This window comes from Scatophagus argus, chromosome 16 (genome assembly GCF_020382885.2).
Source record: "Scatophagus argus isolate fScaArg1 chromosome 16, fScaArg1.pri, whole genome shotgun sequence".
Classification (NCBI taxonomy): domain Eukaryota; kingdom Metazoa; phylum Chordata; class Actinopteri; family Scatophagidae; genus Scatophagus; species Scatophagus argus.
In genome coordinates, this window is record NC_058508.1 from 4,868,870 (window position 1) to 4,892,391 (window position 23,522).

The 23,522-nt window shown below is 40.2% G+C and overlaps 1 protein-coding gene across 5 annotated transcripts in view; it reads left to right on the top strand.

Annotated features, from left to right (window-relative positions):
* caskin1 (CASK interacting protein 1) overlaps window positions 1–23,522 on the top strand; it is an 83,747-nt gene that overhangs the window by 43,621 nt on the left and 16,604 nt on the right. For 3 of the 5 annotated variants that reach the window (XM_046414068.1, XM_046414071.1, XM_046414069.1), the window contains exons 3-13: window positions 7,192–7,289; window positions 7,412–7,557; window positions 9,567–9,662; window positions 9,774–9,904; window positions 11,755–11,863; window positions 12,976–13,084; window positions 13,586–13,680; window positions 14,471–14,588; window positions 17,373–17,618; window positions 21,543–21,647; window positions 22,420–22,538. In XM_046414068.1, coding sequence (XP_046270024.1) covers window positions 7,192–7,289; window positions 7,412–7,557; window positions 9,567–9,662; window positions 9,774–9,904; window positions 11,755–11,863; window positions 12,976–13,084; window positions 13,586–13,680; window positions 14,471–14,588; window positions 17,373–17,618; window positions 21,543–21,647; window positions 22,420–22,538 — 1,372 coding nt within the window. The remainder of the gene's footprint in view (window positions 1–7,191; window positions 7,290–7,411; window positions 7,558–9,566; window positions 9,663–9,773; window positions 9,905–11,754; window positions 11,864–12,975; window positions 13,085–13,585; window positions 13,681–14,470; window positions 14,589–17,372; window positions 17,619–21,542; window positions 21,648–22,419; window positions 22,539–23,522) is intronic. The other 2 variants (XM_046414070.1, XM_046414072.1) reach the window with 2 other exon arrangements.

Here is a 23,522-nt window from a genome sequence, read left to right on the forward strand (position 1 = left end):
TTATTTTATAATGAGCACACAGGGCTAATGAGTCTTCACAAGCGTATTCATTTTAGATTCATTTACTGTTCTCAGCAATTGCTTGGAGACTCTTAATGAACTTGCTCTGTAAGAAAAATGCTCTTAATTGGGATCTTTCACTACAGATTTTGCTCATCTGCTCTGTGTGTGTTTGTTTGCATAATAGTATTTCCTAAGTGGCGTCAACCAGCTAGTGTTACACCGTCATTAAATAGCAACAAATGCTGGTCAGTTTATGATATTAAGATAATTAGAAAGCAGAGTCAGAGCAAAGTGGACAGAGTGTTCATGTAGTGATATGAAGAAGAGAAATATAACAGGAGAGGGTTTGTCCCACAGGAACATAGTGTGAGTGCAGCTGTGACAAACCAAACACTTGGATCCCTCTTTAGGATACCCTCTGAGACCTGAGAGTATGTTAAATGAGAGCTCCACTACACACAAACACACACACACACATACACACACACACACACACACATATACACACACACACACACATACATACACTGTATGTGAGTGTGTTTGTGCAGATGTAAATGAGAATGCAAACAGAAGGACTCAAAATATGCTAGAAGAAAGAAAGGAAAGACTGAAAATATTTGAAAGCCTGTGCAAGGTATAATATCACATATTTATATGTTGTAGTATTGAGTGTTTAAATAATGCACAACACCTCAGACCGCTCTGACATGGAGCTGCCCTGTCTTGTTGGACTCATCAGGAGATTGTCCATGTCAGATGTGTTATCTTCTACTGGAAACACTGGTGCCTGCAGGTAGAGCATGCTGGTTGAGCAGGCCTCGTCCATAATGAGGACTGTTTATGCAATGATATTAATACTACATGTATTAAGACTTATTCACAATATTAGTGAAAGAGTGGAAAGTGATGTACAGACAACCAGAGAAGAGTATGAAGTAGCTACAGCTCCTTCAATGCCATCAGTGTAATTGGCACATCCTCTTGCTGGCTGAGAATTCTCTGGACAGCCAACCAATCTATTTACACATGGTTCACTCAGACATGATACAGACTATGTACTAGTGAGCTGACAGGGTAAAGTCTGCTTAAAGGTGTACTATCCAGAATTTTCCTGAAAAAAAATATTTTTTTTCAGTCCTCATGCCTGTATCTGCAGTTAAATAGTATTTTTCCTAAACACAGACACCAAATAACAATTCTGTAAATCGATTTGTAGATTCCTATTCTGAGAAGTAGGCTGTGGGTATAAGCCTGCCATTGGAAAGGAAACATTTTAGACACAGCGGAGTGTTATCGACAAATGGGTAATTAATGTTGTTGGTTGGTTTCTGTGCTCAGTGGTTCTCTGGCTTTAAAAGCTAAAGAGGAAATAACGAGACCATCAAAATAACCATTCTTGAATAAAAATAGGTCTCCGTGTGGAGCTGTTGCTGCCTTAAAGGTAAATGATGAGATAAGTAAGTGAGTCATCTTAATACTTACAAAATAGCCTTTTGACAGTATAGCCATGAGGCCTTTGACGTGAAGGAACTTTTTGCTAGAATATATTGTGGCCCTTGTTAAGCAAAGCCTGAATCAGTCCTTGTCTGCATTAACGTAGCTCCAGGCCAGAGCGAGAGATATCATGTTCTAACAGAAATACATCAAATACATGACTCCTTCTGAGATTCGTGGAAATAATGACAGTGAGTAACTCATGGGTATAATGGCCAGATGATACCTGGGGACACACACATCACAAGCACTGACAGACAGTACAGAGTCAAAACACAAGCTGATACACGAGCCTTTTTCCTTTCATCCTGGCCCAGTGTGTGATTGTTGGAGAAGTGTGTTTTCAGAAGGTCTAAGAGGCATAAAATCTGTCATTACTGAAAATTCAAATTGTGCATATGTTAGTGTGTGAGAGAGGTAAAACTTGTTTAAGGTAGTGACTGTTCATTAACAGAATGGCACTAAAAGATTGTATTAGGGTTAAAACAAGAAGAGCAGAGACAGTTCGAGAGGATCGTGAGAAGACAGAGATAAGCAACAGAGATAAATAAACAGATGCAGCTGATCAGAAGAAGTGAAAAGAGAGTTTGCCTTATGAAAGACACCAGATGTTGGTTCAGAGGCCCTGATGCAGTGAAAGCTTGATTAGTGGGGTTTACTGTGGCTATGTCTCAACATGAAAACAAACTCGTGCTTGTATTTGACCCCTACACCCTCAGGCAAAGCCTCTCCCTTTAGCTTGTGACTGTCTTAGTGTCATTGTGAGAAAGATTTATGTTTTTGGTAAACTATAATTGATAATATGCCTTGGTGTCAGTGCATCATATTTGTAAATAGGTTACACAATATTTGTGTTTTAAAGGAATATTTCAACAGGAGCTATGAGAATTCCACTCTTATTCCTGTATAGTAAATATATTTCTAATTAACTTAGCATAAAGACTGGGGAAAAAAATGTAAAAGCATTTGTGGTTTTATGGCAGGTTTTGTGTAAAGCTTTTTCCAGGAAGACACTACAGCTGGCTAATAAATAGTCCAAAATGTTTTCTGTCATTTTTACATTTCTGTTGTTCTGTTGTTTGGAGAAAATATAACATGTTAATGAGCTATAGAGGTGCTCTTAACATATGTTGTTGCTAGCTTGCAAAGGCAGTCTGTTTCCCTATTCTCCATTTTTGTGCTAAGCTAAGCTGCCTGTACATTGGCACCAAGCCTCTCATCCAACTCATGACAAGAAAGCCAAAAATGTTGAAGCTTTCCTTTAAGAGAGCTAGGATTAGGTTCAGACGGAAAGTTTCTTTTCTGTAAAATACCCAGATTTGTTAAGTTACAACAAAATAAATCTCTTGTCAAGCCTTTTTTTATCTCTCCTCATTAGCCCAAGAAAAAAACACACACAAATCTCTTTTTTTAGCTCACTGTGGCTGGTTTAAAGACATTACTGCTGACAGATAAAATCAGCTGTAGTAAATTAACTTTAATTCTGTGAAAAGTTTGGCTGCTCCCTGGTTAATGAACTCTCTGCAGCTGGTGTCTGTATTGTTGAAACTGTTTGTTAAAAGACTTGTCACTCTGTAGCACCACTGAACAGCAGTTAGCGACTGTACAGGAAGGAGTGGTGTCTGTTCTCCAGAGAAATGATCTAGCTGATCACCTCCTTTGAATCTCAGTTTTAACCTGGTGCTAGCTTGTCGTGTACTGTAGGCTGCCGCTGTTAACAGAATGTGTCAGACACATTTATTTAACATTTCATATATTCTACTGCTTGGCTCATATTTGGTTTGTAACTACAGGTGATGAACGTTAATTAGCCTGCTACTAAAAACTGCAGAGTTTTTGCCTTTTCAGCCGACAAAGGGTGATTAGTCATCAGTAGATGATCTAGTTATTTTAGTATGTTAGTCTAGCAACATGATTCAGTGCACAATGGTGGACAATGCTAAGTAGCGATGCAGCTAAGATGAAGGCCCCCCCTCAGGTTGTATAGGAGGAGAAAGGATGGAGCGGTGGAGGGAAGTAGTAAGAATGCCAAAGGTTGAAGTGGAAGGAGAAGGGAAAGAGAGAGAGAGATCTGGAGGAAGATGGATAGACAGAGGAAGAGAGAGAGGCTGATTTGTGAAGGGGAAGTGGGGTATAAATATTGCATGCCAGGTTTTACTACTTGGCAAAAGCAAGGGCTTCCCTTCCCCTCCCCCTGCCTCATACATGCAGCCCCCTGACACACTCTGCACACATGCACACACACACACACACACACACAGAGTGCTGTTTTACTTAGCCTTGTGCAGCATTGTGTAATGATATCCCTATTTAACCCTGATGGGTAAGACGAAGGAAAGAGGACTTATTGGTGGCTGAGATGTAGAAGTGGGTGATGACACATGCACAGTGAGAATGATCCTTTGTTTGCTCAGTGTGTGTTGTGATAAGACAGTTCAATGTGCCACTGACCAATTTTGGGCTGCTGCAAGGCTCAATCATGATGCGGCTTGACATCTTCACTTGATATATTTATAATGCAGTTAAGGACTTTTTTAATAACGCTGTCTCCAACAGTTTAATACTGGACTTCCATAGGAGTGCTCCCCCCTTGGTGATTTTAGTGATATTGGTATCTAATATGACAAAAGGATAATGATTCAAATCAAAAGTTACAAGAAGGATTTACAGACAAGGTTATTCTGCAGCAGTTTAATGACAAACTCTGTCTGGTTTACATTAAAATACATACGAGAATAAGTGAAAATACTGTGGTGTGTTTACCAACCACTGGGTAGGAGGATATACCGTATACATACCTAAGAAGAACCAGAGATAAGTATCACTCTGTAGGTTGGGATTAAGAATGCAGCCACTCATGTGAGAGTCTTTGGTTTAGTCTGTGTTGTCGACTTGGAACAAGAGATGCTTGTTCTTTATGCTTTAAAGGTCCAGAGGGTAGGATTTAGTGGCATCTAGTAATGTGATGGCAGATTGCTACCAACACCCCTTGCCTTACCATCTACTTTGGTGGTTAGGGTTAGGGTTAGTGTTTGCTTTGTCCTGCCTGGGTTACTGCAGTAATATGGCGGACATGACAGATTCTGTGGAAGAGGACCTGTTCCCTCTGCAGAAAGAAGTCTCAATCTAAGGTAATTAAAGCACAGTTCTTCTTAGTTTCAGGTGATTATACGCCAATGAAAACATGATTCATTTCAATAGAACCCCCTAAATCCTACACATGCATGGACCTTTAATGTAATCGTTTCCAACTAGTGTGTCTTAGTATGCAGCGGGTCCGTTCTGAGCAGGTCTGCTTTATCAGAAAAAGTTGACCTTGAAATATATTGAATTCCCAAAGAAATCCTTTCATTTTGAAGCACACTTTGTTTTGAGTAGCAGCAATAAACATGGAATTTTACAGTACAAGTACCCTGTCAATGATACCTTTTCCGACCATGAATGAGCCACTTCTAAATGATATTGCAAATATGAAGCCAGCACCACAACGCGCATTCTGAAACAGAAAAATAAAGAGCTAACATCAACAGTCACAAGAGGGTGGAAGTTTTGGCACAATGACCAATTATGTCCCAATTATCCTAACCGAACTAATTATAAATGCGATTGGAGAGTTGTGTATTCTCCCTATTCCACCCTCACCAATGTAACAATGAAAAGCAGCTTATGTTGTGGTTAATAACAGGTTTTCTTTCAGAATATTTTTGTAAAGGAAGAGATGGGACTATCACAGGATAATCACAAGGAGACAAGGCAGCAAAGGTATAGAAAAGAGGAGAGGAAAATGGGATAGTGGTGAAGACGAAGAAAAGAAGCACAACGGAGGATATGCAGACAGTTAAAAAGAGATGAAGAGGGATGGAGAGGCAGTGGGTGATCTGTAGTGAATAAACTAGAGCAGGTCACTGTGGGAGTGCAGCACTCTTTAGTATGCTGTTCCAGCCTCGCTCAAACACACACACGCTGAATGTGACTCCTATATCTCGTAGTATCTTTCAATATAACAAGGTTTCTCACAAAATATTCACACATAGAGATTTAATAGTTTGCATGTCAGGTGCTGCCTGTCTTAATTGCCACAGAACATTCAGTGTCCAATCACAAAAGAGCAAAGCTGAGTTGAAGGCTGACTAGAAACTAGAACAGGCCTGCACTTCATCACACTTTTCTCTCATGCCATTTGTGCTATTTAGAATAACAGTCAAAATTATTGTTTTATTTTTATTTTTATTGTTATTGTTTTTATTTTACTATTGAAATGATGGGTCCTTGAATCCAGACAAAGGCAGGCGATAAATTACTTAATATGTAGTGGCACGGTGGTGCAGTGGTTAGTATTGTTGCCACACAGTAAGAGGGTTCTGGGTTCAAGTCCCGGTCTGGGCCCTTCTGTGTCGAGTTTGCATGTTCTCCCTGTGCCTGCATGGGTTTTCTCCGGCTTCCTCCCACAATCCCAAAGACATGCACATTAGGTCAATTGGCTACTCTACATTGCTCCTAGGTGTGAGTGTGTGAGCATGTGTGATAGTCTGTCCTTGTGTGTCGGCCATGTGATTTACTGGCAACCAGCCCAGGTTGTACTTCGCCATTCACCCGTTATCAGTTGGGACAGGCTTCCCACAACCCTGCACACATAAGAGGTATAGAAATTGGATGGATGAACATGGCTTCAGTCAGTAGCTGGTTAACCTAGCTTAACACAAAGAGTGTGAATGGAGAGAAACAGCTAACCTGACACTTCGCAAAGGTCACCAAACCTTCATACACATAAAGCACACTGATTCCTCCAATGATAAACTATGGCAGAACAAGGTAATGATAGGTTTATTTTAAAGCCTATTCATATATGTTATAACAGCACCAAAAACATCTGTAGGAATTGACTGTGACCCACAAAAGGACAGTTTCAGCATGTAGTAGTAACTTCAGCAAGAATGAGAGGGCAGCAATATGTTCATGTCAGTGGTGTGAGGCCACAGGTCCAGAAAGCCGTGGAGCCTCATTTGACGTCAGTTTTTATCTCTTCAGTAGTCTCCTCTGTGATAACATGGCACAGGAGCAAACGTTGATAACAGCTCCATTTACTGCACTTTTGACTGTTTATGTGAACTTACTTGCCACCTTAGTTTCATGGGTCGTCACTCCAAGGTCAGAGCCCTCGTGAAGCTGTCTGTGACAGTATTGATATGAGTGAGAGAGAAGGTGTGTGTCAGGAAGACACAGACGGGGGTTTTTAGTTGTGTTTGCGTGTCTTTATGTCTGTCCTGAGGTTATGTATTGGTTTCTCCTCCTTTTACCCTTTCTCATGCTTATCCACCAAGGTTGACATATCAGTCTCATCTACTCAGCATACACCCTCTGGCCTGACACACACACACACACACACACACACTCTTTATCCATTAAATCCCTTTCCCCTTGTGCATACTTTTTCATTTCCCACCATACCATCTCCTCGTATTTTATTGGTCCTAATCCACTGCTATTAAATCTATTTTTCGTGCTAAGCTTTGCCATTCTTACTGACCTGTGTGTGTGGTCTACTTTTATGTGGTTGTTTGGTTTAGATACCCTAAAGAGCAGCAGTCTTTCAGTTGGAAAATATAACTTAACATAACATAACAAATACATGTAATTCACAAATGACGAATGAAATGATGATATGTGTGTGCATCTGTGTGTGCACGGCAGGTTTTCTCCGCTGCATCATGCAGCACTTAATGGTAACCTGGAGCTTATCACTCTGCTGCTTGAGTCTCAGGCTGCCGTCGACATCAGAGACCAGAAAGGTGAGGGGGGGGGATGCACACACACAGAAAAAAACATGTGAAAAGGTTGATCTTTGCACATACTGAAAATGTGTCACCCTCTTGCATGGATTTTGTGCATGTGTGTGTTCCTGTGTGTGCAGGTATGCGGCCGCTGCACTACGCGGCCTGGCAAGGGAAGGCAGAGCCTATGAAGATGCTGCTGAAATCTGGTTCATCTGTAAATGGCCAATCAGATGAAGGACAGATTCCTCTCCACCTGGCAGCTCAGCACGGTCACTATGATGTGGTGAGTGATACCAGTTCTTCCAAAAACTTGAAGCGGATGATCGGGCAGGTTGTCTGTGTAGTAACAACACGATTCACCTGATGGAGCCATCTGTCATAATTCAATAATTCAGATGCAATTAAGCATTCTTAATCCTCAAATGAGCTGTCACAAGTGTTGGGATAATGCATAGTCATTAGCCATTGGAAAAACATGCATCATTTAAAATCAGCTCGCAGATGCCTGAATCTTCCAGTATTTCCCTGTATTACTTTTACTATCGCTATTACTATTGTTCATGTGAATATCAGTGAGATCTAGGTATCAAACAAACGGCTACACTTTAAGCTACTGACTGGAGCTTCCATGCCCTATCCACAGCCTATGATAGCCAAAGATCCCCATTGAAAATAGGATCCAGCCTCCAGTTTTCAGGGGTTCCATAGCTCTGGAATTGGGCTACCTTTTACCATATTTAACCACATTTTGACATTTGTCAGCTATGTCTCGTCCTTGTCCAGTATTACCTATAATAACCCTCAATTCCTAGATCACAGCACATTATGTGAGATGTGATAAGAAACAAAATGGAACACGGGAGGTAAAAATAAAATTCCGTCTTAGAGGCTTTTCCAGCTTAAAAAAAACACGGCAGTGTTTCTACAGGCTGCCAAAGCAACAACAATGAAATATAGCAGACTCACCACAGTAGCTAACAAACCCTGGAGGAGTGCAATGCTCAGCATTCATAGACTCAGAAACTGAAGAAGTACTGCTTCCATTTGATTAAATAACCATGATTTATACAGGGCAACAAAATGGGGCTGAAGCTCTAATCCACAGCTGCTCCCAGTGTGCAATGGCAAATGAATAAAAAATTACAACCTCTGAAACAGACCGCAGATTAAAAAATGAATCATTTAACATCCAGTGAGGCTAAAGCAAAACATAGAAAAGATTTGAGAGACGTTTGCTTTAAAAAAACAAGGATGGCGACACTGTGTTTTTATCTGAGACGAGGGAATATAACTTGAGTTCTAGTTTGTTCACTTTTTGAAGCTGCATTAGAAAACTGAAAGCACAATGAACTAATTCTTGCAGAGGGGGAATTTCTTATACCACTTTAACCAAGCTTCTCTCTCAGGTCATTTTACAGGTTTAAGCTGCTGTGCCTACAGCAATGGGTTCTGTTTAACTCACCTGGGGATGAAAACAAGCAAGACTCATGTCTCTGTATTAGATATACACTCAGCCTCTCTGGGTCATTACCATACTGTGATTTTTAGCAAACAGAAACAAATGTACATATTTAACATGACAACACGCTTAGAAAACACTGAAGTTGTGATTTATTGTCCAAAGACGTTAAAATGTTCTTTTAGATGAGAATCTATAAGCTTACACACACAAGCTTAGTCTTGTGTTTGAATTGCACGATCATGTCTTTTTGTGATCATGGCTGGAGACGTGTGATCATTTTGTGGTGTGGTTATGTCTCCTGCTGGTGCTTTGGTTGAATCCCACCAGTCCACAGAAACAAAGGTTAACTGTCCACTATGTCCCAACCTCATTAGTTACTGTTGCTACACCTTAGCATTCTCACACAGCACAGTGCAATTAACAATGACAACACTGACAGATTTGCATCTCACAATCCTTAACAAGTTTTGAAACTGCGGGTACTTTATAATTACTACAGCTGTGGTGGATGCCAACAAAATGAACATCAGGAACACGTTCATTCATTTTTCAGAAAGTCCGTTCAAAGACATGATGAATGAGAGATTGCACTGAATTACAGAAGCTTGAGAATCAGAAGCTACTGTGGACGTGATGTCACGAATTTGATTTTATGTCTCTGCCTGAACTAGCTTTGGACAAACGCTGTAGGGAGGAGTGGTTAGAGTATAATATTTTTTTTTCTCTTCCCCTTCCCTTCAACGGGCAAAATGTCTGGTGGAAATTATGGCAAATAAATAGGTTGTTGCGTTACTGTTCCTCTTGTGTTTGTGTGTGTTTCCTGCCTCCAGTCAGAGATGCTGCTGCAGCACCAGTCAAACCCATGTATTGTGGATAATGCAGGGAAAACCCCTCTGGACCTGGCCTGTGAGTTCGGCAGAGTTGGGGTAAGAACTTAGGGTTTTAGTCTTTAATCAAAAAGCAGACAATTTACAGAAATGATGAAATATGTCACCTGTGTTCTCGTTATGTGTGTGTGTGTGTGTGTGCGTGCGTAGGTGGTCCAGTTATTGTTGTCCAGTAACATGTGTGCTGCTTTGCTGGAGCCCAAAAAAGGAGACACCACCGACCCCAACGGGACGTCTCCTCTCCATCTGGCCGCCAAGAACGGACACATCGACATCATCAGGTACACACACAGGAGCTTCTACATCCTGATTCATTCATAAATGCACAGAAGTTCATTTCTTACACACACAGATACCACTCTTAATGAATCAGTGGGTTTAAATGTCCTCTTGAGCTTGCTGAGAAAACAGATATATAACACAACAGGGGAACAATATGGTCCAATTAACTGAAGGGATAATGGAACAAATGTGTTGCCATACAGTGAGACTTCATGCATCAGTCAGATACTCCTAAATACATTTTGGAGGCTGGAAGCACTGCTGATCTGCATGGCACTCTGTCACACTAAATGTCAAGTCATTATAATCTCATCTCAATGGGGGATGTGTGTCTAATTTTTGTTTATGTTTGTGCAAAAGAGCAACATGGCAAAGTGACTTTTGTTGCCGTGGTGATGTCAGCATTTAGTACAAAGCTTTGGGATGAACTGTCCCAACAGAATGGCGTGCCATGGCACATCAGCACACACACCGCAAAGTCTGTTTGTCCCCTCATCAGTAACTCAGGGCTAAGTTTGTGTGTGTGTGTGTGTGTGTGTGCAGAAGTTAGTTTACATGGCAGACATAGACAGAGAGACCGAAGGAAGGAGACACTGAAAGATGAGAGAAGAGTGCAAATGAGGGAAGATGAGAGAGAGAAGAAGAGAGAGGAGTAGAAAAATACAAAGAGAATAACTTTCATAGTCACGTTTAACACGTGTAATGTTGACCGTGTTCAGCATCTTATTTTCCCATGTCAGCATGCTAAGTTAAGCAGTTCAATTTACTCGAGTCTCAAACCAATCGAGTCCTTCAACTGGCTTTTAGCAAACTTGGCTGCCTTTTACCCAGGAGATGACCTCCCTAGCCACCCTGCCATAAGGGCCTGACTGATGGAGTTCTTCTGAGAGTCTTGTCCTTTTGACTGGTTCTCCAGTTTCTAAAGCTCTGCTGAAATGGCCAGTGGGTTCTTGGTTCTCTCCCTGATTAAGGCATCTATTCGCCTGGGAACTGACGGCCTGCTTTAAGCTTGATTTATAGATGTAAGCGACAGAGCCGATGCATGCAGCGTCCAAAGCTGTGTTGTAGGCTGCATCATAGGTGATGTGCACCTTATCAAAAACATAGCTATGCTTTGGGGTTACAGAAGCTACAGTGACCACAGGGACCGGCAGCCATTAGCAAGTCGATTATTCTTCGCTGATGGCAAGAACATTATTCATACTTCATTCATGAATTAAATGTAATCGATTTTAATTTCAATCTGTAAGCCAATAATTGTAATTGAATTAGAAGTCTCATTGATATCAAGGTGTCTTTTGTGAGACAGACCATAGTGTGGCTGAAGAGAAACATGTTTCTTCATTATTTAAGTTCATCTGCTGTCTTGGTGCTTTAAATACTCATCCTCGGGAGGAACAAATAAGCACAGAGAGGTCAGAGAAGTCTACAGTACTACAGGACTACAGTATTCTTGGTTTTGTTCATCTCATTGGATTTGCTGGCAGCAAGAGAAATACCAGCCTTATCCTTTTACCTTGAATTTTTTTTTCTCTTCAGTCATTTATGTTCAGTAAGTTGTGTTGCTGTTACCTGTTAAAGACATTTTTCCTCTCTTTCCTTTATTTCCTACTCAACTCCACCTCATTCATCTGCTCTTCTCTCTGCATCCTTGCGTATCTGAACTTGTGTTTCCTCTGACACCTCTCTCTGCTTCCTCAACCTCTCACCTCCTCATTCCCTTTCCTTTGCATTTCATCACACTCTTCTTCCTCTCAACTCCCTCCTTGCGCTGTCATCTCTTACTACGCCTCCAACTTTCTTCCCTTACTCACTTTTCCTTCCCTCTGTCCTGTGCCCACACTGTCAGACTGTTGATCCAGGCAGGTATTGACATCAACAGACAGACCAAAGCTGGCACTGCCCTGCATGAAGCTGCCCTGTGTGGAAAGACCGAGGCAGTGAGACTCCTGCTGGACGTGAGTGGAACTTTACTGACAACGTTCTGGCACTGTGTCAAGAGTTGAGTTCACTGAAGGAAAAATTACAATCTAATTTTAACTTTACAGCATAAAGTGTACGTACACTTCAAGGCTGAAATGTCCGTTCAATAGTTGTCTCCCCTATCATAATTGCGACAGAAACACACTTAAGGTCACTTTTTCTCTAAAATTACAATAAAACAAATGTGGATGACATCCTGTACTTAGGCAGCATATGAAAATGGCTCTGGGCAGACTGTTCAACTGAACTGTAACTGTCAATGAAATAAACCTTAAACACTGAGTCAACAGTAGGAAAATATGTAAAATGGTGAAAAAAAACCCACATATGTGCCTATAAGATCTAGCCCAGTATATGTCATTGAAGGACCCCGTAAAGGTGCCAAAATATTAATATAAAATAGGTTTTATTTCCTTCAGTCAAGGGTTTCACTATGATGCTATACTCTCACGAGCCCTCCCAGTCTCAGTGTTATGATAATATACTTAGATAGGGTTCCTTGGGAAGTATTAAATGCATTAAATGCAGTGGGGCTTTGAGGCCTATTGCCTATTTTTGAAAGAGTTTGGAAAAATCCCTACATCACCATGGGATAAAACTAAGGCACAGTTATGAGAACTAAACAGCAAAGCAACAGAGAGATGATACAAATTACCCATTTTAATGACTGAGTGTGTTACAGCATGAAAAACTAATTTTATCACTTAGGCCCCCAGTGGTGAAAGGTTACGAATCTTTATCTCAAAGCATCTTGAGCCTGAGTTCATCTTTGTTTGTCGGCCTGAATTTGATTTAGCAGGTCTGAATACAGTATTGCTCTTCAGCATTTGGCTTTTTCACGTGAAAAACAAGAGCAAGCATGGGTTATTTTCTGCCATGATGGTAGATTATTATGTACCTGATGTGTTAATACGAAGAAACAAATTTATGAATTTTGAGTAAGTTGATGTGAGTTTTGTTTTTGTTTTTTTTTTCTATGTAAACTGGCACAGGAAAATGTGAAAAATCTCATTTTATGTCTGCATGAATAAACCTGGAATGAAAAAGTCAACATAACAACATATCAATTGTCTATTCCCTTGTAAAGAGTGGTATCAATGCCACAGTGAGAAACACCTACAGCCAGACTGCGCTGGACATCGTCTACCAGTTCACTGCAACACAAGCCAGCCGAGAGATCAAACAGCTGCTGAGGGGTAGGATGGGTTGATGGATTGAAATGAATAAGTAAAGCAAAAAGACAGAATAGAAAGTCATGCTGGGGTGGAAGGTTCTATCAGAATTTGAAGGTGCAGTAACTTTTTGAAGAACTACTTCAAAAAGCTACTACTACTAGCATGCTGGGAAATCCAGTCATTGGCTTCCGTGTTGTGGGTTAGATGAGAAGACTAACTGCCAGGTTAACTTTTCTCAAACTCTCAGCAAGTACTCAAATAAGAACAAAAAGTCAACCTAGTCATTTGGCTGATACTTTCCAAACACAGAATATATGAAATGACTACATTAATTTAGTAGTAAAGATACCCCTGCTGCCATTACATTTTGAAGGGATTGCACAGCCTTCTGGTTTAAAGAGATTCTCCATAACTGAACCTGTTGTACTGCACATAGTATAGACATGATAATGTGAATTATAGAGTATTTTTTATTTAAATTCCAAAGTACAGCATGATTTAGTGTTGCTCTCTGCCCGTCAGATGCCTCAGCGGCCCTTCAGGTCCGGGCTCTTAAGGATTACTGCAACAACTACGACCTGACCAGCCTCAACATCAAGGCGGGGGACGTCATTACGGTAACTCTGCGTATATTATCCTGTTTACTTAAACTTTTTCAGAACCCTAACGATCACGCTCAAATGAAACAGTGTCTAAGTATTGTCTGTTTTTTACTTGCTCCTTATCAAGGAGAAATATGTGAAAAAGGATGAGTTTTTTGACATGGTCCTGATGTGTCAGAAAAACGCCACTCAGCGTAGGCGACCTTGTGTGTCCTCAGAGAGAGCAGATTCACGCGTGTATGGCTGGGACTGCACCTGTGTGCTCGCACGTCCGTTTGCAGACTGAGCAGCTCTCTGAAATCTTTTGTTGTCAATATGCTTCCATGATTTGGTGAGACTCCTAATGAATATGCAAGAAGGAGTTGTTTCAGTGTCCCTCATTTGCTACCAATATGTTTTACAGAAGCATGTATTCACTTGCTACACTGCAGCCCGCCCACCACTCATGAATATTAATCAGCATTTATGAAGCCTTTGGGTACTTAACACAGTAATAAGGAAGCCATGCTGTGCCTATGCTGTCTCCCTCAGGGTCTGAATGAACAATTTGTCTTCGCTGCTGTCTGACACAAATGCAGTTTTGCATTTCAAATTTGACAGAGAAAAAATAATTTCACTTCAAAAAAGATGGTTCTTAGAGATTTTCTGAGGCTTTTTAGCACTTCTGGAATGCAAAAAATAATTGTAAATATTATGAAGCCAGTTGGAGTGTTAAAGTCACACAAAGGTACAGTGTATAGAATACAAGTAAATAAAACAATTAATCAATGTTTTTGTCATTCGTTGTGGTTGTGAAACCCTTCAGGTTTTGGAGCAGCATCCTGACGGTCGCTGGAAAGGCTGTATCCACGACAACCGAACAGGAAATGACCGGGTGGGCTACTTCCCTTCCACCATGGTGGAGGTCATCAGCAAGCGTACAGGTGGGTGTGAACTCCTATGTGTGTGTATGTGAGTGTGCTGTAGTTACTATTAAGGTCCTGACCAAGCTGACTGTCTGGATAAAGAGTCAGCCAAGTGTTCTGGGAATGTGTGACACATATTTATAGAAAACACAGAAGAAGAACTTGGAGAAAAAGAAAGGAAATAAAGAAGATGAAGACTGACAAAAGCCAAGCTAAGTGAATGACTAATGTTCTGGACTTCATCATAAAAACCTGTGGGTGAGGCCGGGGGGGAGGGGGGGCCGAGAAACTGTTTTGGCATATGCATCAGGCAAGCAGTACTCATTGGACTGAATAGGCGGCAGGTTTGTTTCTGGTATGTAGTTCTAAAATACATCCATCCTGGGAAAACGGGAAACAGTTAGCCTGGCTCTGTCCAAAGGTAAGTGTTAACAGGCTACGTATTTCACATCTGTTTCCAGTGTTGAAAAAAGCTATGAAGTGGCAGTTAGGAGCATCATATCTGCAGCACAGACACGAGAGTGGTCTCAATCTTCTCTGTAACTTCTCACAAGAAAGTTAATCAGGAAATAATGAGGGATATGCTAATCGAGTCAAAGATGGGACAGCGCTACCGGTACGATTTTGGTGTCGTCTCTGTGTTTCACTGACTTAACAGGCAAGCTGAGCAGATAATGTGTCAATCTCCAAAGGTCCTTTCTCTATTTTATATCACATCAGTGAACTACAGAGCACATTCACATCCATCCTGTCATCCCAAAATGTCATCAGCGCTATCACAAAGAGGCTCAGATGTTTTTAACTGTCTTTTGGTGTCTGTCTGTAGGTCTGGTATCTCTGTTTGTCCAGTCGTCTGTCTCTCCGTTATAATGTGTCTACTTGGTCTAAGTCTGGATATCTGTTCCTCTTTTTATTGTCTGTCTTCATCCCCTGCGATCACACAATCCTCACTCACCTCTGTCCTTCACATTATCTCTCCTCTCTCATGTAGTCACATTTTCTGGTCATCATTCTCTTCTTTGATCACTTACGTACTCTCTATAGTCCATTTGCCAACTATGGGACCTGCTCCAAGTTGAGGAAAATGCCATCGTAGCTCATCTGTGCTTACCTACAGTACATTAAAGAGCAGATGTGGATGCAGTAGCACCCTCCACTCAGCTTGCCACCCTCACACTTGTTATGGCAGCTGGTTTAGCAAGGGATTTCATTTACTCAACTGTTTCATCAAATTTTAATTACTCTTTTTTCCCAACATCTCTCCCCAGTCAGTCTTTTCTGCATGTAATCTACTGCTAATTTGAACCTTATTTTTCCTCCAAGGATGATACATTTACCTTTTTTTTCAAACAGCATAAATGGCCAATTTATGAAATCAACTAGACAGAAACATGAACAAAATTGTCTTCCTTTGCAGTAGTCAATTAATTAATTTGACTGTAATGTTCCAGAAGCCATCACAATCACAGTGGGAAACTATTAGATAACTTTACACATCACATAAACTTCAAAAAGTTGCTGTATCAAGTCAAAGACCAATCAAATGAATACGATGATGACTGATGGAATTTAGGATTTAGCTTGTGGACAGGTTCCAAGGCAGTTCTGTATTTGAGTAGCAATCTCGGCAAGGTCCTCTTAGCAAGCTGTTAATACTTTATAGTGGATAATCTGGGAAGGTTTATTTGATTTCTGCAATGACCATCCTTGTGCAGAACAGTAGCTACCATGAAAGTAGACTTTGCTGGCACATTCTTAGCGCTTGTCAGCAAAGTACTACTAGAGCCCAGGTGGAGTTAAATATTTCAGTGTCATTGTTCTAAGGCAAGGGCAGGCTTTGCTAACTTAAAGATTAAATGCTGCTGAATGCACAGAAACTATAGCACTACCAACATGTTGCACAGATTTTTAGATTCTGTCACACTTGCAAAAAGTGTAATAGAACAAGACTAATAAGTATAAGTATCTTAATCTAACCTACGTAACTCTAATTTGTACAGCAAAGTTCACTAAGTTAACACATGGAATAGATTATTAAGTGTTTGCAGAACATGCATGTCAATATACAGTGTCTATGCTCTGAACATGACGCTCCCTGCAAGGGAGCAGTGACAAAGCTAGCTTTGTTGATCATCATAAATGTTAAACATGTCATGTGAATGCAGCATGGACATGAGATGATCGTATGAACTGGCTCTTTGGCTTCATCTCCAAAGTTACGCCGTCATGTATCTTGTTGCAGTTGCATACATGTTCTTGTTCTTGCTGAGTGCATATGCAATAAAGTATCTATCTATCTATCTATCTATCTATCTATATGAATTAGCCACATTTGTGAGGACACCTGTGAGCCAATAAACACTTGCGTATATATGACAAGTGTAATAAAATGCTGTACAAATCCTGTTCCATGTGCATATTGATGTGTGCTAGTAGCTAATGACATGCAGTACACATATTGATTGGATTATAAGATAAGGATTTTAAAAAGATCAGCCTTGATTATGAGTTTATCAGTCCCTGGAACCATCTCTACTTTCACCATCCATCACTTCCCTTTTCACCTCTCATATATTTCATTTCATTTCTCTACGCCCCTTTAACACGAGCCATGTCCATCACAACCTTTGTTGATTTCTTTGTTTGATTTTGTAACTTCAGCCTTTGTTTGTAATTTTTCTTTTCCCCCTTTTTCTTACGTGTAATTCTCTGTTTTGTCGTTTGTTTGTTTGTTACGGTGGTTCAATGTTGGCTGGTTGTGTGCGTGTGTGTCGGTGTGTCGTCACGGTGGGTGTTATCTAGGTTTGGCCAGCACAGTCATTTGCACTCAACAGTTTCAAAAGATACCGCTGGTTCCTCCGGCAACGGTTGCCCCTGCCAACGCGGTAGTCAACGGCAACGACACCACGTTCCATCAGATCCATATCCTGCCTCCACCGCCTCCTCCACCACCACATTCCCATCAGCCACTGCTTCCACTTTTCACTTCCTTTGGCTATAACAAGTCGCCCGTGACAACCCCACAGGGAGACACACCCACTGCCCCAGGTACACAGCCCCTTTCTCATTATTATTATTCTTCTTATTATTATTATTCTTCTTCTTCTTATTATTATTAAAGCTTCAAAAGATGCTTTCCTCTGGTGTTTATTTTAAAGTACCACTGTAAAAAACTCTATTTCCAATTGGTCATGTAAAATTGTAATTATAAATGTCATTCTCAGAAGGCATCCATTGAAGTTTTCTGTTATGGGTCATTATTTATGTAATTTTCTGTAATTGTGTTGTTCATACTGTATAACTTTTGTTTTTCTGTTTTTGCTGTTGTCATCTCCATTACTGAGAGCCAGCATCAGCATTCAGACAGGGGTCCAGGGTCATAGGCAAAGACATGTTATGGAAGATAAAAAAAACTATACTAAAAACTATAAACAAAAAAAAGTATAAATAAAGAGACAGAGAGAGAGAAAAAATATTTGGTCATTGCACTTAAAATATGTAAGACAAGCAGTAAGACAATATATGTCTAAAAAAATATCTCACAAAAAGGATAAAAAGTTTTGTTTTAAAAGGCCATATTCAGCTTGTCATTTGAACTGTTTTGTATTTGGAGACATTCCAAATGTGATTTATTGCAGCCCCATTGCACTTTGCCGCACACGGTTTGGGGTTAGGGTATACTATATTGAAACTGTAGTGAACTGATGGGAGCAACACTGCCTTCAATTTCTATCACTGTCATAAATACTGTCATTTTCAGAGGGCATTGAGGACACTGCATAGTGCTGCTCCTCATTATCAGTTTTATTTTCATTGCCACAACCAAGCATACAATATTTCTACAGGTCAAGCAGTGACTTGTGACCTACTGGAGTGCAGCTGATCCATGGGTGCTGGGTTGTAAAAATGAATAAGAAAGAGCATTAAAAGCTCAACATCAGATGGTTGCATTTATACCTTTACACCATCTGGCTAGAATATGTCTCCATCCACCGCCCGAGGTTGTTTGTAATCCGCCTCCTAACTGTAATTGTAGTCTTTCATGTTTATTGGTTGTATTCACCATTTCGAATAGCTATCTGATTATGATGAAGTGGCTAAGTGTAAATGGGCCATTGCAGTTGTAATCCTTAAAAAACTATAAAATCATACCCAATTTCTGATGCTGTTTATGGTCTGCATTTTTTCAGTGCAACAGACATTCAGTGTGTTTACATTCTGTCTCCTCTCTATGTCTATAGAGACATACCGGTAGTAGTTTTCTGTGACAGTGGTGGAGTTCGCAATTTCTACTCTGTATTAAAATTACTTGCAATTTAAAGCCATAACTTTTGATCCTTTGAACACAAGATTATACCAGTTTCTCCATTAGGTGACTAATGTTACCAATGAGGCCCAATAGGGTCAAACTTAACCAAAAACAGCTAACGTACTTTAATTAAATTGTATGTAATTGAATGTATTCTTTGCCTGCTTTGCAATAAGACATGACATGTAAATAATGCAAAGTTATGGTCCTCTCATGCAGGTACAGTTTCTGCAGCTGTGTAGGAAAGGAAAAATCATATAAACAGCTGGTCAATTGCGAATGCAGATGCACTGTTGGGTTTGTTTTAGGATGGTGTTGTAATACTACTGCAACTTTGACACATTCCACAAAATAATATTTTGTAAATTTCTTTGCTAGTAAGAAAGAATAGATGTCAGGTGGGAGGAAAGCTTAGCATTTTGCCACAGACCTCTGTTCACCTGAGTTTTATGTTTCGGTTTAATGTCTTGGTTCATTGTTTTTTTGCAGTTATTTTCCCCTTTCTTTTTTCCTCTTCGTTCTTTCCTCTTCCCCTGTATACCACTGTCCCAACCACACACATACTCACACACACACACACACATGCACACACACTCATCAGACACAACTCTCTCCTGATCAGACCGTGTGTGCAACTGTGTTTTTCTGTTGTGTCCTCGTCCTGAGTGTAGTTTGATCATATTAACTCCACTTTTACCTTCCTTGCACCTACCATCAGTGTGTGTGTGTTAGTGTGTGTGGTGGTGATGAAGGGTGGGATTACTTAAGTAAAAAGTGAGCATCTATACCAAGTTTTGAACAGGAGAAAAACAAACCCAGTGAGTCTCAGTGAACTCTAGAAAAAATATTGCTTTACCGCTAGTTATGTTCGTTAGAGCTTTAGTTGCAGGTGTTGCTTTAAAGGCAAGCTTTTCGGACCTTAACAGGGGATATTTTCTGTCTTCCTAAAAGATCCAGTGTCATGTGATCTACAATAACAGTCTTTAGCTTTTGTACATCTGTCAACACATCAATTGCAAAATGTCAAGTGTTAATGCATTGTTAGAAAATGTCACCCAGGATGTTTTGCAGGTAAGGCATTCACTGACTATCAGCTGTAAACTCTCTACTCTGTGAATGGGAGCCTTCACTGGACACCATTTTGTTTCCTCCAGGCGAATAAATCACATTACACACATTTCCTGTCACACAGTAAGTCCAAAAATGGATATGCCCAAAAATGGAGTTCCCAAATAAAGAAAAATATTATGCCATCACATATAACCCCAAGACTTGATCACACTAGTTGAACAGTCCTTTTATTTTCAATCTTAGAAATTTTTCAATCCAAATTCTTCAAAGTCTTTGAAATCAGACTGTTCAGTCATTTGCTCGAGGTCACTTGGACGGATGCAAAATGGCCACAAGAAGGAGCTGCAACATTATATGAAACCAAGCGGAACTTTTTCTATGTGTGTGTTTCCCTGGAGCACTGTTTGCTTACACATGTAAACCATTTATAAACCCTTTTTAAGATGGTTATAATGGTTTATCACACTCTTCAAATGCACTACAGCAGCCCCATTCTGACAAGGTTTACATATATAATCACACATGTATGGATGTATTATATATGTGTATGTGTATGTACATTATGGCATATATGTGTAGATACACAGATATACATGTTATGGATTTATTTATGTACTATGCGTATATAAATGTTTTCATATATCTATCTATATATATATATGCTGTATTTTTTTCTGTGTATGAGCGTGGACTATATGTGAGAATGAAAGTGTAGTGTGTGAGAGAGCGTGGATCTGCTATTAAAGAAAAAAAACCTCCCTTATCCGCTTTTATCCCATCACCCTGCTCTCCTACTAGCCCCGCTGTAATTCCTGCCTTTTTTGCAGATAAGTTTGGAATTTATTTAATTAACCCCACTTAACACTTCTTTTTCTAAAACTATCAAGCAGATTAGAATGACTCTAATCTGCAGAAGTAATTTGGAGTGTCAGTCGTTAGTGAAGTGAGGTAGTTTGCTGTGTATGCTGGTGTATTTGTATAGGACAAATACCTTATGCAGCACCGAGAGTTGTAGGAAAATCCAGTACACCACATTTTAGATGATTTCCATAACTATCTGACAAAAGCCTAAAATCTAGGCTCTGCACTAGTCAATCATTTTGTTATGAACAATGGATCAAATGATTATGTGTACTTGTAGTGAAACCTTAGAGAATTAGAGTTCTGTTTAACTTTATGGAACCGTTTAGCCTCTTTTAGTAACCTGTTTTGGCTTTACGGCCCACAACTTTACTTTGCACCAAACTGCAGACAGACAAAGTTAGCAACTCGCTGATGAAAATTGTGGAGCATTTAGCAGCTGGAGCGTTAAATATATAGCTGATGGTAGAGTGAACATTTCAGATTAATGCTAATGTGCCCCTGCCAAAGAGTGAATAGGCTGTTTGCTTGCTAACACATTAAGTCATATCAACTTTATATTATAAGGTAATCATTTTTCAGCTTATTTTCAGCTTGTTTGGCTTCCCCAATTTTGAAAAACATCAGTCATTGCAGTTTGAAATCCTCACTTTCGATAGTAAACGGGTGGAAATGCCCCCAAGGCCAGTTTAGGGTCGGTTAGCGGCTAACAGTGGTGTTCTGTGTTGAAGGTTGTCGCGGCACAGAGGCAAGTCCTCACAGCTCTCCCACCACATCCAGCGGGCCCCATGGAGGCTCCAACGAAGAGATCTGGGTACTGCGCAAGCCTGTGGCAGGTAACTAAGCCGCGCTGCGCTGAACCCTCAAACCTTAATCCTTAATCTTTGATCAGGGGACAAACAGTATCTGACGTCTTTTCATTGAGGCTTCTCTGCCTGGCACCATTTTGTAAGTGTCCCCGAGAAGCAGAGTTCACCCACCCATCTGTTTCTTTAAGCTAAAAATGATGTTGTTTGAAGGCCTTCAGATACTCTTTGACCTGCTCCTGACAGTCCTCCATGTCCTGCTTATCCCTCCATCTGAAGCTTAGCTGAACTCAGTGGCCTTATGTGTAGGACTGCAGCCATCTGCATCGGTCTACAGTCTGTGTGTCTTTCCAGCTGGATGTGATGTTTTTGTGTGAGAGAGAACAAGAAAAGTTAGGAAAGAGAGAGAGAGCAAGAGTGAAAGAAAAGTAATGGATGCGTGTGTGTGTGAGAGAGAGAGAGCTAACGGTACGTCTTGTGTACTTCATTCCTGTGTTTGTCTCTCAGTCGTCCATCACCCTGTCTGTCTGTCTGACTGTCCTGTTCATCCAATCACATGCTGCCCAGTGCATTTCAAGAGAGAGTCACACCTGTTACCACATTGCTTTGGATATCAGCTAAACCACTCAATATGTGTGTGTGTGTGTGTGTGTGTGTTTGTTTGTTTGTGTGGGTGTGTATGCGTCCATTCCATCTGTTTGTTGCATTTTGTTGCATGTGTGCATTTGCATGCACAAAATCTATACATATCGTCTGGGCGGTTGTGTGTATGTGCGAATGCGTGTGTGTGTGTGTGTTGCAGGTGGAGACCGCAGCAGTGTGGGTAGTTCTGGCAGTGTGACCAGTGTGAGGTCTTCAGGCAGCGGTCAGAGTGCTGGCAGTGCAGCACACATTCTGCATGCACAGGCTGAGGGTGTAAAGGTATCACGCACATGTACTCTCTCACACACACATATACACACACACACTCTCCTTTAATATGTATGCATATTAAAATAAAAAAAGCAGCTGCTGAGAAATTAAGAATTTAGAAGACTTTATTAACTGCTGGAAAAGCACGTCAATGTTGATTTAACAGCTCAGTAATTTCCTAGGAAGTTTCCCTTAAAAGCTACGTCAGTCAAAGCAGTGAGCTGAACGTAATATTCATTTATACAGACAAGAATACAATTTAAAATATAATACTCTGAGTACAATTTAGATTTTTTACTTGAGTAATATAAGCTTCAGTAACTAGTTACCTTCAGATTAAAAGTAAAAAAACATACGTAAAACGTATCATGCATTGTTGAAGGTTGATTCAGTGATTTAAACTACGACATACGACTGTGATCACATGTTGATTTAAATGTTGCTAAATCCTGATTGGTGCACAGAAGTACACTTCCGACTGAGTCCTATCCACTTCAAACTAGTGAGGAGAGTACAGACAGCACACAAAATATATAGAAATCATTAATTCATAGGAAATAATCAGTTGTTTTAACTTTGGCAGGAAATGAACTGATTGCTCCTATTTAAACCAAATGATAAAATAGGTTTTCAGCAGCTTGAATTACATGAATAATCTGAATCTTTCACTGATGAATAAAGAAAGTATTTGTACTTAGGTTTTAATAGAGCACTTCTTTCAAGGAAATTCCCATTTCCTAGTTACCCAGCAATTAGTGTAAAATTACATATAGTATTTTTTTTCCAGGAAAATGTCCTAGGAATTATAATTTTCTAGGAAGTTTAAGAACTATGTAATTATTAGCAGGGTATGGGTATGGACCTGTTAAATAAATCATTGTTGATATAAACAAAGTCTAAATCACAAAAAGACATTAGGAATGACAGTGCAAACATCCACACACAGGCAGGAGACAAACTAAAGGGAAAAATAATAGAGTGAAACAAATGCAG